The sequence below is a fragment of the Bos indicus genome, chromosome 3, assembly GCF_029378745.1.
Source record: "Bos indicus isolate NIAB-ARS_2022 breed Sahiwal x Tharparkar chromosome 3, NIAB-ARS_B.indTharparkar_mat_pri_1.0, whole genome shotgun sequence".
In the NCBI taxonomy this organism is placed as follows: Eukaryota; Metazoa; Chordata; class Mammalia; order Artiodactyla; family Bovidae; genus Bos; species Bos indicus.
Window position 1 is genome coordinate 8,491,475 of NC_091762.1, and position 22,884 is coordinate 8,514,358.

Consider the following 22,884-nt stretch of genomic DNA (forward strand, 5'->3'; position numbering starts at 1 on the left):
CTGTAAGAGTCGGAGGCTGGGCCTCCTGCCTCCTTGGTGTGTCCTGAACAGTCCTGCGTTGCTCTGCTCCCAGGCAGTTTTGGGGTATCAACCTCAGACCCCAGGATTCTTGTCTCTAAGAGTGCCAGTCACCTGCTTGTGCCCCAGGCGCTACCACCCCACCGAAGGGCTCTGACATCACCTCCTCTTGACCAATGAGCAGAGGCCCAGCAATGGGTGAGGATGTGAATGTCAGCTACCTCCCCCACCCCAGCCCTGTGGTTGCAAAGATGCTCTAACAGGAAGCGGGTTTAAGGAGCTGCACGGCTTCCTGCCGCCCCAGGGCTGAGCAGGGCGAGAAGGGCGAGTGCCAGTCCCGGCCACGAGACCCAGCTTCTTGCCGGGGTCCTAGCAGCTTCCTCTTCCACAGCTGCTTCCGTGTGGCCGGGGCCCCAGAGGCAGGAGCTGCTGCCTGTTGCCCAGGCCACTCTCCACCCCCAGTTCTGAGCCCTGCCCCCCTGGGGCCAGGCCAAACCCAGAGGCTGGCTTGGGATCCCATGGGGGACTAGTAGGGCAAAGGTCTTGGGGGACCGAGGTGGCTGGGCCAGGGCCCTGGGGCTCCGGCCATGAAGTCTCGGCAGAAAGGAAAGAAGAAGGGCAGCTCAAAGGAGCGGGTGTTTGGGTGTGACTTGCAGGAGCACCTGCAGCACTCAGGCCAGGAGGGTAAGGAGGCTAGCCCGGAGCTGCTGTTGGGTGGATGGAGAGGCATGGGGCTTCTCCAGCCTGATCGAATTTGAGGGTACAGAAGCAGTTTTTCTGGGAGCTCGTGGAGAAGGGGCAGAGGCGTGGGGTCACCCCAGGAGGCTGATGCGTAGGCAGGGCAGGAAATGTGGCTTGGTGAAGAAGGCCAAGGAGCTCTTCCGTGGGACCGCCTGGGGTGAAGAGCCTGGGGATGAGAATGAGGACACTTGACAGGAGAGGATGGAAAGACTGGAAACCCGGGAGAGGGAGAAGAAGTAGCAGTGAGAAGATGACAGCTATGGGACAGGAGAGGAAGGCTGAGGGGACAGGGTCAGGAAATGAGTGGCTGAGGAGCATGGACAGTCCTTGGGTCTGAATGAAAGAAGGCGTAGAAGGGCCCCTGGAGAGGGTGAGGTGGTACATGGGAAGGACGGGGATTTCCTGGTTGGAGGAGAAGAGGTTACGGGGCTCTGGTCTCTTTGCAGCCTTGCTGGGCCACAGGTGAAGATGTGGGGTAGGGGTGGTCCCCTCCCCCAGTCTCTGTGATTCTCTGGTTCTCCCTGTGCAAAGGAGAAGCAGGTTCAAGGTGGAGGGTAAGGCGAGAAGCTGCTAAAATGGGGAACACCAGAAGAGTAAGAGGGATGGCCTGAGCCTGGTTTGAAGGTGGGGGTGGAGGGTACAAAGGAAGGTGGGTGTGAGGACTGCCTGTGGACAGCACCTTCCCTGGATTGCCTCGGAGGGGCTTGGGAACCAGCAGGGCCAGAACAACACTGGCCCCCGACTATGCTTGGTGTGGAGTAGACACTCAGAAACATTTCTTGATTTGACTTGGAATTGAATGCATATATTCTGACTTGCCCAGCCCAGCTTGTTTTTTGGTACTTTGAGCTCCTCCCAAAGAAGGACACGATTTCTATTGCCTCCCCCCCCCAACCCCACCCCAATCTGTCATTTCCTCTTTGTCCTCTTCTCTGCTCTGGGCTGTGGTGCCTGCAGTGGAGGCAGGGTGACGGTGGGTCCCAGCTCATTTCCTGCTCTTAGGCCCGCCCCTGTGTCTCCAGATGCCTCCTTCCCCTTTTCTCCTCCCCCAGAGGCCCCCATCCCCACAGGCCTCGCTTAAGGGAAAACCCGGGCCCCAAGGAAGGGTGTACAACAGCTGAAGTGGTTTCTCTGCACCTTTCTCTTCTCTTGGGGCAGAGCCCAGCAGCCAGCGCAGGGCTGACAAGAGGAATCACAATCTTGAGAAAGATGGCTCTTGGCCGAGGGCCACATGCTTTAGCTGGGGCTGATGTTCTTCTAGTTCTCTGCAAACCCTCAGTTCAGCCTCCTCATCCTGGCACTGTCCTTCCCTGTACCCCCATGTTGAAGCCAACCTCATGTTGAAACGCTGACCCCACAGCCAACCCAGATCCCACTCCTGTAACCTTCCTGGCCTCAGATGGTGCAGGGCATGTTCTCTGGAAGGGACAGACAGGTTGCTGGGTCCAGATCCTAATGAATCCCAAAGAGAGAGAGAGAGAAGCACCTCCTGCCCTTCACCAAAGTCCAAGGGTAGAGGAGAATCTTAGGCAGCAGGGCAGCAGCAGCAGCCTTCTCCCCTTCCCCCAGCTCCTCCTAGCACAGACAGGTGGAAAGTTGAAGGATAGAGAGAAGCCATAACCGCTTCTCTCTTTAAGCTAAGACCCAGCAAAAGTGAAAGTCCAGGCCAATGGAAAGCTGTGTTTCTGGTTAATTTATCCTGATTATCTTGGGTTCCCAAATCCTTGCTGCTGTGCTCCATTTCAGCAACCTCTCCCAGCTCTTTGCCTCAGGTAGGTCTCTTCCTTCCTAAGCCCTTATGTGTGTTGAGTTCTTCCTTTTCCTAAACTTTAACTCTTTGAGACCTTGCTCAGGTTTCTGATTCTCCGGGTTTCTAAGCTTCAGGCCGTCCTCCCTGACCCACCCTTTGACTCTCTTTGACTCTACCACCCCAACTCTGAGTCTTTTATCTCTGACCCTATTTCTCTTATCTCTGTCTCCTTGACTCCTCCATCACTCTGATCCTATTATCTCTTCCCCCATCTCCTTGACCCATTTCCTCTATGGCTTTGACTCCTTAGGCTCTCGATGTCTTCTTTCAAGGCCTCCTCTGGAGGTTCAAAAATCAACAGAGAAGGATGGGGAAGACCTGACTTCGTTGCAGTTCATGTGAAAAGAGCTTGGGATTTAGGTGACAGCAATTATGAGTTAACAGAGTGATGGCTAAAAGAGCTGGGGTAGCATTAGAGTAGAGCAACAGCTTGAATGAGGAGCATTCAATGCTGGGAACCTGAGGTTGGGAGACCCTGGCAAAAAAAAAAAAAAGATCCTGAAGCGATGGATGTCGAACTGTAGGGCCAGGACTAAGATGAGGCAAGAGAAGTGACGAGGGCACAATTTAAGGAAGCTCTCACGCTCAGGGCCAGGCAAGTGCCCTAGGTGCCTCTTTCTTAAGGAGGCATTCACTCTCAAGATCATTTATGTGCACAGCTGGCTCTGGCATGACCCTAAGAGTGAGTGCTTCCTTAAATTTTGCAGCCTTCAAAAAAACTGTGCAGCCTTGGTGCTTTCCTTCTCCTACCCAAGTCCTCATTCTGGGGTGCACGAGGGTAAAGGGTGTGGACACCAGGTCATACAAGAAGGGTTTAAAATAGTGTTTGATGGATTTATTATTTTCTTCAGTCTGTATTTCTAACTTACTTAATTCCACAATGAGCTTGGGATGGATGACTTCCAAAACGCCAAATAAAAAGAATAAATGACTGAAGGAATTAAGGTGAAGGGAAAACAAGTAGGGTGAGCTCAGTGCCCAGAAATGCATTTCAAGTAGTTCCATATGGTTCCAAGATATGGGCTTCCTGACAGTTAAAGAAGTAAACATAATCAGATATAAAATTCATAAAGCCCACCTGAAAAATATAGGTGGCTTAGGAGAAGCACATCTTTTTCTGATGCACACAAGACAGGGTTTTCTCTGCTGCATCTCAGTCTTAGGCAATATTCTCTATTAAATCTCCAATTCATTGACTAATTCGTTGAGTAATTTAATAAACATCTGTTGAGCACCTGCTCTGTTTCAACACTGTGCTAGATGCTGGGGAGGATGTCACTATTTGTCAGAAGGTATAGATACAAAATATACTAATCATAACAAAGTACAATAAGCACTATAGTACAGATATAAACAAAGGACCGTGGGAACTATAATACAGGTATCAGCAAAGAGTTTAGAACTGGAAGTGATGTCTGAGGTGTGTTTTGAGGAATGCATAGGGATTCACCGGGCAGAGACAGAGAGGAAGGCATTCCAAGCAAGGGAAAACATGAGTGATGGTACCAAGGCTTGTTCAAGGAACAGCAAAGGGCTGGACCATAGGATTTACTGGGCGGGGCGGCATGCGGAGACGGGGCTGGCTGGAACTGGTAAGGCTGGATGGCAGTTGGATCTGGTTTGTGAAGGGTCTTATGCAGTATACCTGTTGAGAAGATTTTATTTTATTCTGTGTTTGTAAGCTAAGCATTGAAGATTGGGGTGGAGCAGAGTCTATATGTAGCAAAGGATTTCAAGCATGGAAGTGCTTTAGAGAAATACCTTTGTGGACTTGTGGAGATGAGATTCAACGCATGGTTTTTGAGGTTTTCCCATGATTGAGACACCATGACAGATAAGATGAGGAAAAGCAAGATGGATCACACTTAGATCTTGTCCTTAAGGGGCTTACAGTCCAGTAACTGGGGAAGGCTCTAAGGCAGGGGGAAATAATACAGTTTTTTGCATTCTTGGATTTGAATTCTGGCTCTATCAGGTTGATATTGGGCACTCATTACTTCTTTGATCCTCTGTTTTCATGTCTAATGCACAGTGCTTGGCACATAGGTGCTTTTCTCCTGAATGGACCAGTTTGAAGGTCTGTTACAATTTTGTGTACCTTCGTATGATAGATCTAACATCCATGCACTCACTAACCAGAGAAGGTGCTTCACAATAATGCCCACCAGCTCTGTTCCATCCTGGTTGGAAGAATTAATGTTCCTTTCACTTCTGTAGAGTGTTAGTAAATGCACTTTGAAGACCAGTTTTTTACCTCTTCCAACTGCATTGCTGTCCCTCTAAAATTTCTGTAGTACCAACTAGTAATTACAGAGAGAGAAATTTCAGGTCAACAAAGGCAGATATTTCTAATGGGAATGGGCAGTCTGGGGAGGCAGTGATCTCACCCTCACTAGGGGAATTTATGCCAAGACTCTAGAACCAATGGGCAGAGAGATTATAACAGGTTGGCAGGCTGGAGCTGATATCCTGCAAGAATCTTTCTGACAAGTGTTTATTCCATGTTTGACTTCCCTGATGTGTCCATTTCTCAGACGCTCTGGGGTCTCTAGTCTCCCAGATCTTCTGACTTTTCTCTGCGCCTTCTGTGTCCCCCAGTGCCCCAGGTGCTAAGGAGCTGTGCAGAGTTTGTGGAGGAGTATGGAGTGGTGGACGGGATCTACCGCCTCTCAGGGGTCTCTTCCAACATCCAGAAGCTCCGGTGAGTCAGGCAGTGAGGGGAGGGCTCTGTGGCCATGAGGCCAGGAAGCCAGAGGGGTGAGGGGAATTGGGGAGAAGGAAACACAGGTGATAGGTACTGTCCAAGGGCGGAGCTCTAGTCTCCTCAGGACAGGCTGACACCATGCCCCACACTTTCCACAGGCTAGCCTGCACAGACGCATGACTGTGCATACGCACATGCACACATACACACACTCCTCCGCTCCCACGTGTACCCACCCAGCTTTACAGACAGATTTAGATATAATTCACCGGCCATAAAATTCCCCATTTGAAACTGTAAAATTCCATGGTTTTTAGTATATTTACAAGGCTGTGCAACCTCCACCACTAATTCCAGAGCATCAACTCCAAAGAAACCCTGTACCCACGGTCACTCCACATTTCCCTCCCCGCCCAGCCCCGAGTCTACTTTCAGTCTATGGAGTTGCCTATTCCGGACATTTCACATAAATGGGATCACATAATGGTAACTTTCTATGGCTGGCTTTTTTTTCACTTAGCATGTTTTCAGGGTTCATACATGTTGTTGCATGCACCAGTACTTCATTTCTTTTTATGGCTGAAAAATATTCCGTTGTGGGGTGTTATCACATCTGGTTTACCCATTTATCAGTTGATGGCTATTTGGGTTGTTCCTACCTTTTGGCTGTTATGAGTAACGCTGCTATAAACATTTTGTGTACGAGTATTTGTGTGGACATATGATTTCGATTCTCTTGAGTATATTCCTAAAAGTGGAATTGCTGGGTCGTATGGTAACTCTATGGTTTGGGACTTCCCTGGTGGCTCAGACTGTAAAGAGTCTGCCTACAATGCGGGAGACCCAGGTTCGATTCCTGGGTCGGGAAGATCCCCTGGAGAAGGAAATGGCAACCCACTCCAGTATTCTTGCCTGGAAAATCCCGTGGACGGAGAAGCCTGGTTGGCTACTGTCCATGGGGTTGCAGAGAGTCAGCGACTTCACTATCACTATGGTAACTCTATGTTGAACTTTTAAAGAAACTGTCACACAATTTCCCACAGCAGTTGTGTCATTTTCCATCCCTACCAGCAATGTATGAGGGTTCCAATTTCCCCACATCCCTGTCAATGTTTGTTACTGTGTGTCTTTTTGATTATAGCCATCATAATGGTGTGAAGTGATATTTCATCTGTATTTGCATTTTCCTAATAGCTAATGATGTCAAATACTTTCTGTGTGCTTATTAGTCATTTGTATATCTTCTTTGGAGAAATGTCTATTCATCAACTTTGTTCATTAAAAAAATTAGGTTATTTGTCTGTTTTGAGTTGTAGGAGTTCTTTATATTCATAACATATATTCTGAATATTAGATACTGACTAAATCTATGACTTGCAAATATATGTTCTCCCGTTCTGTGGGTTTTCTTCATTTTCTTGATAGTGTCCTTTCTCACACAATGGTTTGTAACTTTGATGTTAAATTTATGTATTTTTTTCCTTGGTTGCTTGTGCTTTTTGTGTCATATCCAAGAAACTGTTGCCTAGTCCAAGGTCATGAAGATTTACACTTACGTTTCCTTCTAAGACTTAGTCGCATCCATCTTTGCATGTAGCCAGGAACACACATTTTAGGCTCATTCCTCCACTTCTACTGACTCCTACATACCCCTATGCTGCCGCTGACACCTCTACATCCTGACATGTATCCTGTTCATGCATAGGTCCACTCATCCACCTCACATCAACTGCATGTTGACAAGAACAATGCCTTAAGCTTGCTGCCTCACGCATATACACGCCCCAGCCTCTTCCTTCCAAGTTTCATACATATTGGCCCTCGACCCTGCCTGGAGCCCATCTCTACAGCTCCTGCTCTCCACACGTTGCCCCAGACCCCCGCCACTCCTGACTACTCTGCACCTCCCCAGGCAGGAATTTGAGGCTGAACGGAAGCCAGACCTGCGGCGAGATGTTTACCTTCAGGACATTCACTGTGTCTCCTCCCTGTGCAAGGCCTACTTCAGAGAGCTGCCGGACCCACTGCTCACTTATCGGCTCTATGACAAGTTTGCTGTGAGTTGAGTGGAAGGGGAGTGGGAGAGAAGGCTGAGGGTGGCCGCTCTGATGCGACATCCCAGATGATTCTAATGCCAGACAGAGTCCTAGGGACCCCGCATGACGGAGACCACATGGAAACGACAAGACCCTTCCCTACAAGTCTCCCGGTCCTGCCATCTCCGCCCTCCCCCGCCCCTCTTTTCCCCAAGGCCTGCAAACTGCACCCAGTGCAGGGGGAGACGGGGGCGGGGAGGCGGGGGGGCGGGGGTGGGTGGGAGCAGACACTGGAAAGCCCTTGGAAATCACCTAGACCAGAGCTTCCCTACATTTCAGAGAATGAGAACACTTTCAGGAAGCCAGATGTTTTTCAAATGTGCCCTTCTGTGAACTGTGATTTGTGTGTTGAACATCTCTTGGATACATGACAGGATTTCCCTGGTGGGCCAGTGGCTAAGGCTCCCGGTCCCAGTGCAGGGGGCCAGGGTTCAATCCCTGGTCAAGGGACTGGATCCCACACGCCACAACTAAGACCCGGCACAGCCAAATACATAAATAATGTTTTAAAGGGAAAGAAAATACATGGCAGAAGCGCCATCTTGAACTGAGTAACATTTTTACTTATATTTTTTAAAGTATTTATTTATTTATTGGTTGCACCTTCTGGCTTATGGGATTTTAGCTCCCTGACCAGTGATTGAAACAGGGCCCTCGACTGTGAGAGCTTCTTAACCACTAAGATGGGAGACCCCCAGGGAACTGCCTTGAGTAACACTTTTAAATTAAGTTGCATTTTATTGAGCATGACATCATTTACAGATCCTAAACAGCCAGGGCATGCCATTCAGCCCAAATAGACCAGGCTGGGTGGGCATAGGTCTTCCCGGACACCCTGAAATAAACCACAGCCCCTGGCGCACCCACAGGATGAAACCCCGAGTGTTTTCCAGTACCAGAGCACAGTTGATGAGGATGCTCAGGCAGAGAGGTGGCAGGAGCTGCTCATGGTCACAAAGCCCTAAGTGGCATGGCCAAGAGGCAGCGGCAGGTCTCTGTGGGACCCAAGTTCTGTCTGCTACTTCAGTGTGCTACGAAGATCCAGGGTTGGGGGATGGCGTGGGGTTGAGCACAGACTGTTTCTGAGAGTTTGGCTCAGAGGTCTGGGGAGGACGCTGGGGCAGCACTGCATCACCGACTCCTGCCCCTTGCTCCCAACCAGGAGGCTGTGGCAGTACAACTGGAACCTGAGCGCTTGGTCAAGATCCTAGAGGTGCTTCAAGAACTTCCGGTCCCCAATTACAGGTGTGTGGGGCTCCCCCTGCTAAGCCCGGGCTTGCGCTTTACCTGGGGCCTTGACTCGTCGCTTCTCTTCCGGCCCCCACCCTGTGTGAGCTCGGCCCCTTGACGCCCCCTTTCTGCAGGACCCTGGAGTTCCTCATGAGGCACCTGGTGCACATGGCCTCATTCAGCGCCCAGACCAACATGCACGCGCGCAACCTGGCCATCGTGTGGGCCCCCAACCTGCTGAGGTGGGTGCATGTGTGGTGTCCTGGCCGAGCCTAGCCCCTGAGGAGCTGCTTGAGGACGGAGTGTGGCTGTGTGGTACTGGAGAGGGCTCTCACCCAGTTAGAACAGGAAGGCTCAGGGTTACACGGTGTGGCTCACCTATGCGAACCCTTTCTCTGAGCTTGAGTAAAGTCCCTAAGGACGGGGCCTTTGTGTTTTCTTTTATTTTTGGCTACACTGAGTAGCACATAGGCTCTTTGTTCCCTGTCCAGGGATCAAATCTGTGCCCTCTGCAGTGGAAGGGTAGAATCCTAACCACAGGAGCACCAGGGAATTTCTGGGCCTTTATGTTTTCTTATACTGTGGTCATTTAGCTCAGGGACTGGAGCAGGACAGGAGATGGGGGCGGTGCAGAGTGTGGGAGCTGGGGGGGCTGTGGGGGGGTTGGGGGGAGGTAGGGGTGGGATGGGCCTTGTCAAATGTTTGTTGAGCAAATATCTTGGAGAAGTAGCCTGCATGTCACTCCCTGTGGTGCATACACAGGCACCCTGGTGGGCAGAGGAGGTAGAGACTAATATCCTGAGGAGGGTGTCCAAGAAGGCTTCCTGGAGGAAGTGGCCCTTTGAGACTTGAATCATGCATGTTGATTAAAAGATGGAATGGGTTTAATGGCATTCAGAGGAAAGGGTATAAGGTATTTTTAGGGAGAATGAATGGGGAGATGCGGTGGGGCTGCGGGGCATAATCCACACCTCCACAGGTCAAAGGACATAGAGGCCTCAGGCTTCAATGGGACAGCAGCCTTCATGGAGGTGCGTGTGCAGTCCATCGTCGTTGAGTTCATCCTCACACATGTGGACCAGCTTTTTGGGGGTGCTGCTCTCTCTGGTCAGTGTCCTTCCCACCCCCCACATCACCACTCTCTGCCTGGGGAGTCACATCGGAGTTAGAGAAGGCCCCCAAGATCATCCAGTTCAGTCTCCCCGCTGTGCAGATGACAGGACTGAGTCTCCTAAGTTCTTATGGTCTTGTGGAGAAGACCCTGCAGAAGAATGGTACAGTCAGGACCTGAGCGGGCCTCTTCCACGCCCAGTCTAGGGCATAGCTTGACCTCTTAATCAACACCCATCCCAGTTCTCGAGGCTAGTGACTGATCATTCCCACCCCCAGTCCACTGGGCGAATGTCCTGGGATCTCCTGACCTCTATGTCCCTGAGGACTTCCTCTTGAGCACAGAGGATTGACCTCCAGGTATATCCCCTACCTTGGTAGTTAGTGAGTGGGAGGATGCAGTTAGGGGGTGGGTACCCGAAGTCCTCTTTCTGTTCCGGGCTGGCCAATTCCTCTTTCTTTTCCTAGGTAGTGAAGTGGAAAGTGGATGGCGGTCACTTCCAGGGGTCCGGGTGTCAGGCAGCCCTGAGGACCTTATGCCGCGGTCCCTGCCCTACAATCTGCCTAGCATCCTGCAGGCTGGTGACGGACCCCCCCAGATGCGGCCCTACCACACCATCATAGAGATTGCAGAGCACAAGTAAGGCCTTCTTCCTGGGCCCTTCTCCCCTGCACTGGCCGTCAGGCTCCAACTGCAGTGATTTCTCCATTCCCTCCAGGAGGAAGGGGTCTCTGAAGGTCAGGAAGTGGAGATCCATCTTCAACCTGGGTCGCTCTGGCCATGAGACCAAACGCAAACTTCCACGGGGGGCTGAGGACAGGGGTAAGTCTGCAGAGATTTGGGGGAGTTCTGCTGAGGTGCACTAGGTCCTGGCTCTATGGACATCCCTGTCTTGCAGAGGACAAATCTGATAAGGGGACTCTGCGGCCAGCCAAGAGCATGGACTCGCTGAGTGCTGTGGCTGGGGTTAGTGATGGTGAGTATAGGTGTGCACTCGTGTATGTGGGGTGGGGTAAGGGTAGGGATGGCCAGTGACTCCCATCTCCAGGGAGGGGAGGGCGTTCCTAAATATGTGTTGGTGGGGTGACCTCCCTCAGCTTGTTGTGAAGGGTTGGCAGTGGTGGCTAAGGGAAGCTGGGCCTGGTGCCTTCCAGGCTATAGAAAAAACAGAGGGCACTCTCCAGAGCCTTTCTGAGGTGTGTCCAGGCCCCTTGTGGCTGAGGTTATGGTCTACCTTTCTCTCCTCCACAGAACCAGAGGGGCTGGTCGGATCCAACAGTCCTCGGCCAGGCCCACTGCTGACGGAAAGCCTGGAGAATGATTCCGTGGAAGCGGCAGAGTGTGAGCAGGAGCCTGACCCAGAGGCGCTGGGTGGCACGAGCTCTGAGCCTGGCACACCACGACCTGGGCGGTCAGCAGTCCGTGTTGGGGGCAGCAGCCATGCAGAGCGCCGTGCAGGTGTCCACATCTCAGAGCCCTACGATGTCAACCTCCCAGCACACATCAGCAATATGCTCAACATATCCGCAAACAACATCTCTATCTCCTTGGCGGGATTTGCCCGTGGTCTTGAACGCCCTGCCCTACAGCCCCGGCCAAGCCCTGCCTCTGGCCCCGGTCCTGGCCCCGGCCTTGGCCCTGGCCCCCCAGGTGAGGACCCAAGGATTGCCAAGGACTGGGAGAAGGGACTAGAACTCTAGGCTGAGGCTCTGAAGCTGGGAATCTGCCCTGGACTGTGGTGGTTATCTTTAGCTGCCTTTCCAAATTCAAGATTGAGGGAATCCAGTAATATTATTAGGTTATATGAGCTTCACATAGAAAGGCTCTCTGGCAGCCTTAGATCACTGATACACCCAAGAATGGGGATTTGTGTCAGATATACACAGTAGGGATTACTAAGTACAAAGTAGGAAGATATAATAGTTGGCTATCCAGGTAGCTCAGTGGTAAAGAATCTGCCTGAAAAAAAAAAAAAAGAATCTGCCTGACAATGCAGGAGAGGCAAGAGACCTGGGTTCGATCCCTGGGTTGGGAAGATCCTCTGGAGAAGGAAATGACAACCCACTCCAGTATTCTTGTTCGGAAAATTCCATGGGCAGAGGAGCCTGGAAGGCTACCGTCCATTGGGTTGCACAGAGTTGGACATGACTGAGCACAGACACATTAACAGGTGACACGGGTTCAATCCCTGCTCCAGAAAGATTCCACATGCTCAGGGAAACTAAGCCTGTGCATCACAAAAATAATAACAACAACATGAATAAGAATAGCTAACAGTAGTTGAGAGCTTATGATATGCTTTAAGGACTTTGAAGGCATTAGCTCGTTTCATTTTCTCATAGTGTTGACTCAGGTACTGTTATTGTCCTTACATTACAGCAGTGGAAACTGAGACTCATGTTAAGCAATTTGGTAGGAGGTGGCACAGCTGGAATCTGATCTGTGCTCTGACTCCAGTTCCTAAGTGTCAATAGTGAGAAGTACTGAGGCAGCCCTGGGTAGTGGGTAAGGATAACGACTGCAGAGTAAAGCAGACTGGGATTCAAATTTGGGCTGTGCCACTTGTTTGTGGCACTTGGATACATTTCTCTGAGTCTCAACTTCCTCATATATATAATGGGGATATATACCTGACATTATAAACTTGTCTTGTGGAGAAAATAAAGCAATGCATTATAAAACATCCAGCACAGTGCTTGGCGCCTGGCAGGAGCTCTAAAAGGTGGCTATAAGCCAATAGTTAGGGATACTGGTCAGAGAGGAATAGCCACAGGAAGCATCTATGCTGGGAATGTTGGGCCCATACTGTAAGCAGTGCTAGGATGACTGACCTTGGAAAGGGTCAGAGCTGGTCTTGACCTTAGTATCCCTGGGACTCTCTCTCTCCCAACAGATGAGAAGTTGGAGGCAAGTCCAGCCTCAGGTCCCTCGGCTGACTCGGGCCCAGTGGACATGGCCCCTGCCCTGGAGGACTGCCTGTCCCAGGAGGTGCAGGATTCCTTCTCCTTCCTAGAGGACTCAAGCAGCTCAGAACCTGAGTGGGTGGGGGTGGAGGATGGGGAGGTGGCCAAGGCGGGACCAGCAGGAGCAGCCTTCTCCCCTGGGGAGGAAGACCCTGGGATGGGCTACCTGGAGGAGCTCCTGGGAGCTGGGCCTCAGGTAAGGAGGCGCTGTGCTGGGTTTGGGGGTGTTAAGGAACCCAGAGGGTGGACAGGACCACCAAGTCCTAAGCCATGATGCTGTATTTACAGGTGGAGGAGTTCTCTGTGGAGCCACCCCTAGATGACCTGTCCCTGGATGAGGCACAGTTTGTCCTGGCTCCCAGCTGCTGTTCCCTGGACTCTCCTGGCCCCAGGCCTGAAACAGAGGAGGAAAGTGGGGAGGAAGTCTTCCTGAGTGCCTATGATGACCTAAGTCCCCTTCTGGAGCCCAAACTCCCAAGTTGGGAGGGTCCAGGCAGTGAAGAGGAAAAGGTGGCAGGGTCCGGAAGACAGGAGGCTTCAGGACAGGCTGAGGGCGAGCAAGCCTTGTGTGAGGGTGGAGAGAACGAGGTGGAGCCTGGAAGCAGATGGGACACCGGCGAGGAGGCTGAGGGGAGGCCAGAGAGTGGTGTGGAGGGCAGAGAGGCCACTGAGGAAGGAGCAGAGGCTGAGGGGAGCCAGAAGGTGACTGACAGTTTGAAAGAAGGATGTGAGGAAGAGACAGAGGAGACAGAGGCCACGGCAGAGGAGTCCAAAGGTCAGCAGGAGGGTGAGAGAACTGAGGAAGCGAAGGGTGTGGGAGAAACTGGAGGAGAGCAGGCTAAAGACAAGGGGAAGGAAGGAAAGACGGAGAGACAGGAAGGTGCTGAGGAAGGAGACGAAGCCCAGGTAGCAGCTGGAAAGGACTCAGAGCATGAGGCCCAGGAAAACCAAATTGCTGAAGAGAGCTGGGAGGTTGTACACAAACAAGAGGGTGAAGGAGGCAGAGAAGATGAGGTCAAAGGACAAAGGGGAGATGAGGGTCAAGAGGCAGGAGAAGACCAAGGAGATGGCGAAGATAGCAGGATCCCAGAAGCAGCAGCTGAAGGAGGAGCAGGGGAGATCAGCAAGGAACGGGAGTGTGGACATGGAGAAGCTGAGGGAGACCAGAGAGCTGGAGGTGAACATGTAGAAGAGGCTTCCCTTCCTGAAGGGTCACGGGTAGAGTGCCTGGAGGTTGACAGTGCCAAAGAGGGAAACTCCCAGTCCTCTGAGACAGAACAGGCAGCCCCACAGCCACCTCGGCCGGAGGAGATGGATCCTGAGGGGCAGCCCAATCCCCTTGGCTCAGCTGGCGGTGTGGGCATGCGCCTGGCTTCCACCCTCGTTCAGGTCCAACAGGTCCGCTCTGTGCCTGTGGTGCCCCCCAAACCACAGTTTGCCAAGATGCCCAGTGCAATGTGTGGCAAGATCCATGTGGCACCAGCAAACCCATGCCCAAAGCCTGGCCGGCTCGATGGGGACAGGGCCTGGGGCTCCCGAGCCTCCCGCTCCTCTTGGAGGAATGGGGGTAGTCTTTCCTTTGATGCTGCTGTGGCCCTGGCCCGGGACCGCCAGAGGACTGAAGCTCAGGCAGTTCGGCGGACCCAGACTTGTACTGGTGCTGGGGACTACAGCCTCATCCCCAAAACCTCCCCCTACAGCTTGATCCCTGCCTACGCTCCCCGGCCCCTTAGCTGCCTGGAGATCCCAGCTGAGGGCACAGAAGGGTCTGGACCCCGGAGTCGGTTTAGCCTGCCCCCCAGAGAACCCCAACCTCCTGATCCCCTTCTGTCCCCCCAGCGCCGATCATACGGATTCGAAACACAGGCTAACTCTGGGAAAGGTGAGGGACTGTAATTAGGACAAGAGCACTGGGCATAAGGGACAGTAGCTGTCTCCAGGGTCTTGGACTGTTTCATCTGCAGCTTGAGCAGCTGTAGTGTCCAACTCTATAGGTTTTGGCCCTCCAGCTTCTCTTTTTGACTGTGGGAAGCACTGTCCTGATCTGTTTACCTGGGCTTGTCTCAGACACAAAGCACTTATCCCTTAGGAGATTCCTGAGAGTCACCAAGATCCTGTCCCCAGAGACAGGGGTCACTGGCCAAAGGGAACAAAGGGTAGGTGGAAAACTTAACTGTTTCTCAAAGTGAAGAATGAAGGGGGAACTCCAGCCAAGGTCCTGCCTTCCTCTGAGGCAATGAACTCTTCATGCAAGTCCAGAGGAGAAGCGGGGTCAGGGCCAGGTTGGAGCCCATTACACACAAACACTTTTAGAGGTTATCTATCCTTGTTCTGCTCTTGGCCCCTTGGATACCTGCTCCTATTAACTCCAGATTAGGAGAAAAATGTCCAGGAAATTCTTTGAATACACAATATTTGTTGGTGGGACTAGTTCCCTTCCCAGCTCCCCAACCCTCTGCCTCCCTGGATATCTAGGAACCGAGGTCTTATATAGATCTCTCTGGCCTCTTCTTTCTCCTTTGGAATAACTTCCTATTTTAGGGAAGAGGGATGGCGTCACTCAGGCACTGGGATTGCTTCTCTGCACAGGTTGGGGCCACAGGTCCCAAGGGGCAATATCTCAGAATAAATGCTGTATTTTTACACATAAATAGTGTGGTTTCTTTTTCCTCTCACTAAAGTTTTGAATGATAGATACCATATCTTCCAAAGTGGTGCTAGTAGTAAAGAACCCACCTGCCAATGCAGGATACGTAAGAGATGGGGGTTCCATCCCTGGCTTGGAAGATCCCCTGCAGGAGGAAATGGCAAACCACTCCAGTATTTTTGCCTGGTGAATCTAACAGACTAAGGAGCCTGGCAGGCTACAGTCCACAGGGTCATAAAGTCAGACACGACTGAGGTGACTTGGCACGCATAGTTATATTTTCATGTTTGGTCAAACGTTGCATTCTTCTGTTTTTATTGTCTGGGTGTTCTTCCTCAATTGTCGTGGTGGAGACCTACAGCTAGAAACGAGAGCTGGGTTCATGGTGGTCAGGAAATGAGGAAGGGAAACTTATATTTACATAATGCTCTTTATACGCCAGTAATGCTAGGTATCCTACATGCATAGAATCTATGCTCTTAATTTTTAGTCCACCTAATAATTCTATAAGGTTGGTACTGGTACTCCATTAAAATAAAAAAGTTTTATTTGGCTGGACTGGGTCTTAATTGAAGCATGTGGGATTTTCCATCTTAGTTGCAGCATGTGCGCTTTTTTTGTTGTTGTTGCTGCCTGCGAACGCATCCTTGTGGCATGCGGGATCTAGTTCCCTGACCAAGGATGGAACCTGGCTTCCCCTGCATTAGGGGCACAAAGTCTTAGCCACTGGACCACCAGGGAAGTCTCTAGTATCTCATTTTGCAGGCGAGGAAACAAAAGTTAATTAGGTCAAAATGTTTGCCAAAGGTCTCAGAACTAACAAGTGGCAGAGGTAGGTCTGAGACCCAAAATTGTCTGGCTCAGGGTCTGAACTCATTCCCTTACACCACACTACTTCAAATCCATTAAGGGTAGGTCCTGACTGAAAAGAATGGGAATTAAGATACCCTTTCACAGAAACTGAGACTCACAAAAACTAGACACCTTCGGGGTCTTCGAGTGACTACGAAGGTTAATGTTGCTGTTTAGTCACTAAGTCCTGTCAACTCTTTGCGACCCCACGGAATGTAACCGGCCAGGCTCCTCTGTCCATGGGATTTCCCAAGCAAGAACACTGGAGTGGGTTGCCATTTCCTTCTCCAGGGGATCTCAACCATGGGATGGAACTTTCGTCTCCTGCACTGGTAGGATTCATTACCACTGAGCCACCAGGGAAGCCCGGCTAACACTAATACACATGAGCATATCCAGATTTATATATGCCCAGATATGTCCTAATAGCCAATAGGAAACTTCAAATAGGTGGCCTGATTCAAGATGCGCCCCCGCCCAATAGCTCTTTTTAAAGACGGCACCTCTGCCTCCATCTGATGTGCCTCTTGATATAAGCTCACTTCTGGAACTAAAAAGGCCCTGGCCAGCAGAAAAATGGTAGCACCAAGCTAATCGTCCGTCTCCCGTTCTTGCCTAAAGCCACTTGGACTTCAGTGTCCTCCTCCCAGGACCCCAAAGGGTTGTTTCTTCCCAGTAGCAGAACCACACTATACAAGCCCGCATCCAAACCCGCAGCAACATGGAGGGAACGGAAGTCGGGCGGCTCGGAGGCAGAGATGGCTGGGTGGGTCGAGACAGACACTTCCGCCCCTCACCAACATGGCGGCGGGCCGGGAGTGCGCATGATCAGCTGTCCCTGGAGATACCCGAGTCCGGAGAGGGAGAACACGGTCGGGGGAGATCGGCGGCTGCGGCGGCTTTGGCCGGTGAGTGCAGGACATAGCGGGAGTCTGGAGACTGGGTGAGCCGGCACCGCATAGCAGCTTTGATTTTGTTTCCGTTTTTTAGGTTCAGGAACTCCTGGGGCGGAAGTCTTTGTTTTGAGGGAGGGGGCCGTGCCCGGTTCTTTATCTCCTACCCCCTTTGTGGGCCGAACTCACTCCCCGCCCCCGGGCGCGCACGTCCCCGCCCTCCTGCGCTGCCAGCCGCGGGCCGCTGGGCCGGAGACCGCAGGGCTAGCTGAGCCCCCGGCGTCCTTCCCTACCTCTGAGGAGCAGCGCGGGCTGGGGGTGAGCCCGGCCGGGCTAGCCGGGTCACCGCGCGGGCCCCTGGGCTCGCGCCTGGCCGTAGCTCAGCTGCTGAGCGCCTGCTGGTTGGTGGGCCCGCAGGGAGACGCCGCATTCTCAGGCGAAGTCTAGGTGCTTGACTTCTTTGCGGACTTGATTTTTCCCTTTGTGTCCAGACTTAGCTAAGCTCTTTCAGGGCCCTCCTTCCCGGAGCGTGCACGCCACAACATCCTAGCCCACTTTCCGTGTCGCGTACCCCTAAAGCTCAGGAAATGCTTCCGGATGTCCAACTAAGATTCGAATAAGTAGCCTGACCCCGTTGCTGATTGTCCTCAGAGGCTGCTCCTGGCTGACAGCTGTGGGCCATAGAGACGCCTCTTGTACCCTGCCCTCTGATTGCTTCCTTCTGCTGTCAGTGCTGCAAGCTTCAGAGGGGCATTTCCTCCGGAGGTTTGAGGATGGAGCGGTAGGTGGTCTTGAAACGCTGGTCCTACTTCCCCCTTAGGGACTGGGATCTTCTTGCTGCGCTACTTCCTCTGGACGGTTTCACTTTCAGTTCCTTTTTTTGGGGTTAACGCTTTGGATACAAGCTTTCCATGACTCATCCGCTGAAGATAAAGGTTTGGGGGACATTATGGGTAGAGAATTTACAAGAACCTTACCCCTTTCCTGTCGAGATTATTTTATTGCTTTACACTGTATAGCTGTTTCCTTCTGGAGGCGCCTTCCTTTGTTTTTCCTGCCCACCTTCCGCCGCCCTCCAGCCGTCTCCCCCCACCCCTAGCCCGTCCCCCCCAAAAACCCCCCACCCCCGTTAGGGCCTTAAGGCAGGCACCTTGTTGATGCGTTCCTCCCCCATTGTCTCCTCTTGCCGAACCCTGGAGTTTTCTCCGTTCTTGCTGGGTTCAGTTGATTTGGAGTTGTCATGGCAACATTTTAGCAACTATGTTGTTCCACAGGAAGGCTTGGTGAATAAAATAGTAGGGGCTTGAAGACGATACACTAGGGCTTTAAGGTCTTTTTAATGAATGACATATATTTGGACTTCCCCAAACAACAGCCGGATCAGTAGAATGGGGCCCAAGGGCCAAGTCTGGCATTTATGGTTCTGGAGGTTTTCTTTTCCTAGATCTGAGGACAGAAATTTCTTGGTATTCAGTATGTGTGCCTGAGAAACTGGAATAAGCATCAGGGTCTATGGTCCTGTATTTTTTGATAGCTGTGGTCTAAACATGGCCCTTCCTAATCCCTATATCATGGCAGATCATAATAGCTTTAATAATGATCCATCCAGAAATATGTTGTTTTTCAGTCTTTCGTATAATTATCCCCTCTCCACCAGAAGATGGAGTGTGAATTGGAGAGGTGAGGAACATTATTTGTAGAATTGCTTTTTCAGTCATTGTAGGCAGCCTTCAGCATCCGAATGGAGAAAGCTGGTTGTCCCCTGCAGAAGATTGGTTATGTTCCTGGATGTGTCTTCATGGAGCCTAGGTTCTAGAAATAAGAGAGCTTTCAGTTTCCTAGACTCACTAGACTCCCTGATTTCTACCAGGACTTAGCACTCAGGCCTGTGAGGCAGGAGATACGAAGATTTCCAAAGAAGGACCAGTTCCTCGGATGTGCCCCCTCACAGAGAGATGAAGGGGTGAGTGAAGAAGAGGTAGGGCCTGGAATGGGAGATGGGAGGCCTGGGAGAATGCAGAATGGCTAGGAGCACTGGCTCTGGAGGTCAGGCAGACCTCCGTTTAGGTCCCAGCTATATCACCTAGCTATGTGATCTGGTTTTCTGTTTATAAAATGCAAGTAGTGCTACCTACTCATAAGTGCTGTTCTTAGTACTAAATAAGATATTGCCTGTTAAATGCTGGCTCAGTGCTAAGTAAATACCAGCTCTGGTTATTCTAAACTCCCCTAGCATCTGTTGGGAATGCCAATGAGTTTGGGAGCCGTATGTTACTGGGCCAGTAACATTCACTTTTTCATTCACTTTTTCCCTTATTCTTCCTCTTATCCCTTCACGAACAGGCAGCAGAAAACAGCAGAAACCGAAGAGGGGACAGTGCAGATTCAGGAAGGTTAGTGGGAGAAACAGAACTGAGCTGAGGCCACCAGCCCATCCTGGTCTCGCCCCACAACCCCCGGGCCTATCACCTTCTCCTTTCAAACGACACGCAAGCGCAACAGAGGGAGAGAAGCAGTAACTCACAGACTTCTTGCTTTTAATTCAGGTGCAGTGGCAACTGGGGAGGACCCCACCAGTGTGGCTATAGCTAGCATCCAGTCAGCTGCCACTTTCCCTGACCCCAACGTCAAGTACGTCTTCCGAACTGAAAATGGGGGCCAGGTAAGGGAGGGGGCCAGGTGGCTGCAGGTGTTACCTGGGGTTGGGATTGAGGGAGGTGACTGAACCTGTCATGGGGAGACTTGGTTTGGAGGATGAGGTGAAGATGTGGACTAATTGGAGGGTGGGAGTTGGGGGGTGGAATATGAGGTTTACAGTAGAGATTGGTATGGGGTGGGGGCCATGCTGAAACCACTGTATGGGAAAAGGATGGGGAATGGCTAAATATACGTCTCTGAAGGATTCTTTTTGGGGGGTCCTATCCAAGAGAAGCTTTATGAGGGGCTCTGGAGTCCCTAGCACTTACTCTCTCTTCCCCCCCTTCTTCCTCCCTGAATCTAGGTGATGTACAGGGTGATCCAGGTGTCTGAAGGGCAGCTGGATGGCCAGACTGAGGGGACTGGTGCCATCAGTGGCTACCCTGCCACTCAATCCATGACCCAGGTACAGGGGTATGGGCTGCAGAGGGGACTTGAGCTCTGAGTAGTAAGATGAAGAAGGGAGCTAATAGGATGGGCGTAGCTGGGATGGTGAGACATCTGGGGCTGCCTTGACCCATAGCACTAGACTCTTCTCTGGATGTTTCTCCCTGTCTCCTCACAAGAGATAGAGCTGCAGAGTAGTTCATGGGAAGTGTCTGACTGTCACTTGTCTCTGTCCTCTTGCTCCCCTTCCCAGGCCGTGATCCAGGGTGCGTTCACGAGTGATGATGCGGTTGACACAGAGGGGACAGCTGCTGAGACGCACTATACTTACTTCCCCAGCACTGCAGTGGGAGATGGGGCAGGGGGTACCACATCGGGGAGTACAGCAGCTGTTGTTACTACCCAGGGCTCAGAGGCACTACTGGGGCAGGCGACCCCTCCTGGCACTGGTGAGATATTATGTGAGGATGCTGGCTGGAGGGGCTAGGATAGGCTGTGGGACATGGCTGGTGGGCAGTGGGCCTTTACTCTTGATCCCTTAATGATCACTAAGACTTGGGCAGGCAGTGAGTCTGGGGCTGCCCTTCCAGCAGGAGGCAGTGTGTCTTGTTTTAGAGGAGGAGCCCAGGGCCTTGTCCTTAGAGCTTGGTGAGGGTCCTAGTCCCGTGTCCTGACGGAACCTCCCCTGCATCTTCACAGGTCAGTTCTTTGTGATGATGTCACCACAAGAAGTGTTGCAGGGAGGAAGCCAGCGCTCTATTGCCCCCAGGACCCACCCTTATTCCCCGTGAGTGACCCTTGTTTCTTCTCAGTTACCAGGAATAGTCTTGATCCTTTCCGAAGATTTGGTGCGGTTGGTTCCTCACCCCAAACTCCAGTCTCAGTTTTTGATCTTGCCTCTCACTCTGGGCACCCTGTGCTCTATTGTTAGGAAGTCAGAAGCTCCCCGGACAACTCGGGATGAGAAACGCAGGGCTCAGCATAATGAAGGTAGGCACGATCTGCATGTGAAGCTTGGCGCTGCCTGCTGGGATTGGGGACCTCTTTGATGTTGAAGGGAGAGGTTAGGTGATTTTACCCTGGGGCCTTTGGTGATTTCTCTCCGAGTCACCTTGTCCTCTACTTGCCCCACAGTGGAGCGCCGCCGCCGAGACAAGATTAACAACTGGATCGTACAGCTGTCCAAGATCATCCCAGACTGCTCCATGGAGAGCACCAAGTCTGGCCAGGTCATGGAAAGACCCTGGTAGTGGCAGGATGCCTGAATTCTGTCTCCTGGTGTTGCTTCCAGAAATGGTAGACAGTGGGCACACATGGCGGTAGCTCTTTCCTGTCTGTCTCTGAGGTTCCTGAATCCCTGGGAGAATTTATTCCACCACCCTTTAAGGGAAAACAAGGTCCAGAGGGTGAACATGCTTTTGGAAAGCAAGCCAGGTATTTTTATATCCTAGTCCTTATTGTGTTGGCTTTTTCTTAACAGAGTAAAGGTGGAATTCTATCCAAAGCCTGTGATTATATCCAGGAACTTCGGCAGAGTAACCACCGGTTGTCTGAAGAACTGCAGGGGCTTGACCAACTACAGCTGGACAATGATGTGCTTCGACAGCAGGTCAGACCCTCCCCCACCCCCCGCCGCCCCCCCTCAGTACAGCTGTCCTCGACTCCCTAGCCACCAACCGATCTCGGGACTCCCTATTTTGTTTTCCATAGAGAGAGCTTTATCTTTACCTCGTCACTGGTGGGTGTCTGCGTAAGTTCAGAGACTTTTCTACCTATTTCCCTTACTGCTCTTTCCTATGTCCAGGTAGAAGATCTTAAGAACAAGAATCTGCTGCTACGAGCTCAGCTGCGGCACCATGGAGTAGAGGTTGTCATCAAGAGTGACAGCAACTAACTCTGGGGACTCAGGGGCTCTAAGCTCTACAGCCCCTTTCCGAGAACTTCAGATAGCCCAGGAGCCACAGGCTAATAACCCCATGCCCCTTTCCTTCACTGCCCACATTTGGCATGGGACTGGGGGGAGTTCAGAAGGCGTATCTTTGAATTAAGGCCCTGTGATCTAGCAGCCTGCAGTGGTGTGAAACACACACGTGGGGGTGCACCGACAGTCTCGCCCAACCAACCCTCCCATGCAGCCCCTGGGCCCTTGTGCTCCTCTTGCACAATGCATGTGCTGTCTCCATGCTGGACACTGGACACACTAAATTGGGGGGCTTGCCCTGTGCTTGCTTAAAGTGCCAGCAGAGGGTCTGCTGACAAGCAGTGTTCTGGCTTGCCCCAGGACTGGCGCTTCCACTGGTTCTTCCTTTCCCTGGAGCTCAGATGTGCTCCTCAGGACTCTGGGGAACAGGCTTTAGCAGGAAGTGGGGATCGGAGGCTTAGCAGTGGCTGCTGCCCCAGGAAGAGGAGATTGGCCAGCAAGCAGTTGAGGCCTATGCAGATCTCTGGCACCAGGGAGAACAGGAGGCAGGGCCCACTGGGGGGCCTTACCCCATTGAGGGGACGGTTTTTTTTTTTTTTTTCCTTTTCTTTTTTTTTTTTAAGATAAACTGTTCAGAGCCATGACTGTCTCTGGGTCTTCCTCCCTTTGTGGGCTCCACGCTGGGAGGGAGGGAACACACTGCTTTGACCAGTAAGGGTTGGGTCAAGGTTGGGTGGGGTATCGGAGCTCCTATAGTTACGACAATGAGTCCTATTGGGCCAGGCCAGTGCACGCCCGCAATCGCGAGGATTTC

The 22,884-nt window shown here is 51.8% G+C and overlaps 2 protein-coding genes and 1 long non-coding RNA gene across 12 annotated transcripts; 2 read left to right on the forward strand and 1 right to left on the reverse strand.

Annotated features, from left to right (window-relative positions):
• The first annotated feature begins 272 nt into the window (after nt 1-272).
• Nucleotides 273-15,324, forward strand: ARHGAP30 (Rho GTPase activating protein 30). Of its 4 annotated transcripts, none has more exons than XM_070783092.1 (12): nt 273-702; nt 5,168-5,270; nt 7,186-7,330; nt 8,532-8,614; nt 8,734-8,841; nt 9,579-9,706; nt 10,178-10,349; nt 10,432-10,532; nt 10,609-10,686; nt 10,962-11,360; nt 12,604-12,869; nt 12,962-15,324. In XM_070783092.1, exons 1-12 carry the CDS (start codon nt 606-608, stop codon nt 14,567-14,569), a joined length of 3,288 nt encoding a protein of 1,095 aa, XP_070639193.1. In that variant the 5' UTR covers nt 273-605; the 3' UTR covers nt 14,570-15,324. The 4 variants fall into 4 exon arrangements, with proteins under 4 accessions (XP_070639193.1, XP_019842791.2, XP_019842801.2 ...); XM_019987232.2 differs by having other exon boundaries at nt 274-702; nt 10,429-10,532; XM_019987242.2 differs by having other exon boundaries at nt 274-702; nt 10,429-10,532; nt 12,604-12,698.
• Nucleotides 9,462-17,445, reverse strand: LOC139180781 (uncharacterized). Its single transcript, XR_011565031.1, has 2 exons — nt 17,359-17,445; nt 9,462-10,173 (listed from the first exon to the last, which is right to left on the reverse strand). It is a non-coding gene; the product is annotated as an uncharacterized lncRNA (long non-coding RNA).
• USF1 (upstream transcription factor 1) lies at nt 16,946-22,711 on the forward strand. Of its 7 annotated transcripts, none has more exons than XM_070783240.1 (11): nt 16,946-17,080; nt 18,936-19,028; nt 19,409-19,458; nt 19,612-19,727; nt 20,067-20,168; nt 20,403-20,598; nt 20,849-20,936; nt 21,081-21,139; nt 21,284-21,378; nt 21,630-21,758; nt 21,954-22,711. In XM_070783240.1, exons 2-11 carry the CDS (start codon nt 19,021-19,023, stop codon nt 22,041-22,043), a joined length of 933 nt encoding a protein of 310 aa, XP_070639341.1. In that variant the 5' UTR covers nt 16,946-17,080; nt 18,936-19,020; the 3' UTR covers nt 22,044-22,711. The 7 variants fall into 7 exon arrangements, with proteins under 7 accessions (XP_070639341.1, XP_070639381.1, XP_070639372.1 ...); XM_070783280.1 differs by having other exon boundaries at nt 20,403-20,415; XM_070783271.1 differs by having other exon boundaries at nt 19,612-19,696.
• Nucleotides 22,712-22,884: the final 173 nt, after the last annotated feature.

What these genes read in the sequence shown, in the direction of transcription:
- ARHGAP30 (XM_019987232.2), top strand. Translation starts at nt 606, where the DNA reads ATGAAGTCTCGGCAGAAAGGAAAGAAGAAGGGCAGCTCAAAGGAGCGG. An exon ending in GGCTCTATGACAAGTTTGCT is followed by an intron (nt 7,331 to 8,531) that starts GTGAGTTGAGTG and finishes GCTCCCAACCAG; the next exon opens with GAGGCTGTGGCAGTACAACT. An exon ending in TGGGGGTGCTGCTCTCTCTG is followed by an intron (nt 9,707 to 10,177) that starts GTCAGTGTCCTT and finishes TTCTTTTCCTAG; the next exon opens with GTAGTGAAGTGGAAAGTGGA.
- USF1 (XM_070783240.1), top strand. An exon ending in GGCGACCCCTCCTGGCACTG is followed by an intron (nt 20,599 to 20,848) that starts GTGAGATATTAT and finishes GCATCTTCACAG; the next exon opens with GTCAGTTCTTTGTGATGATG. An exon ending in AGGACCCACCCTTATTCCCC is followed by an intron (nt 20,937 to 21,080) that starts GTGAGTGACCCT and finishes CTCTATTGTTAG; the next exon opens with GAAGTCAGAAGCTCCCCGGA.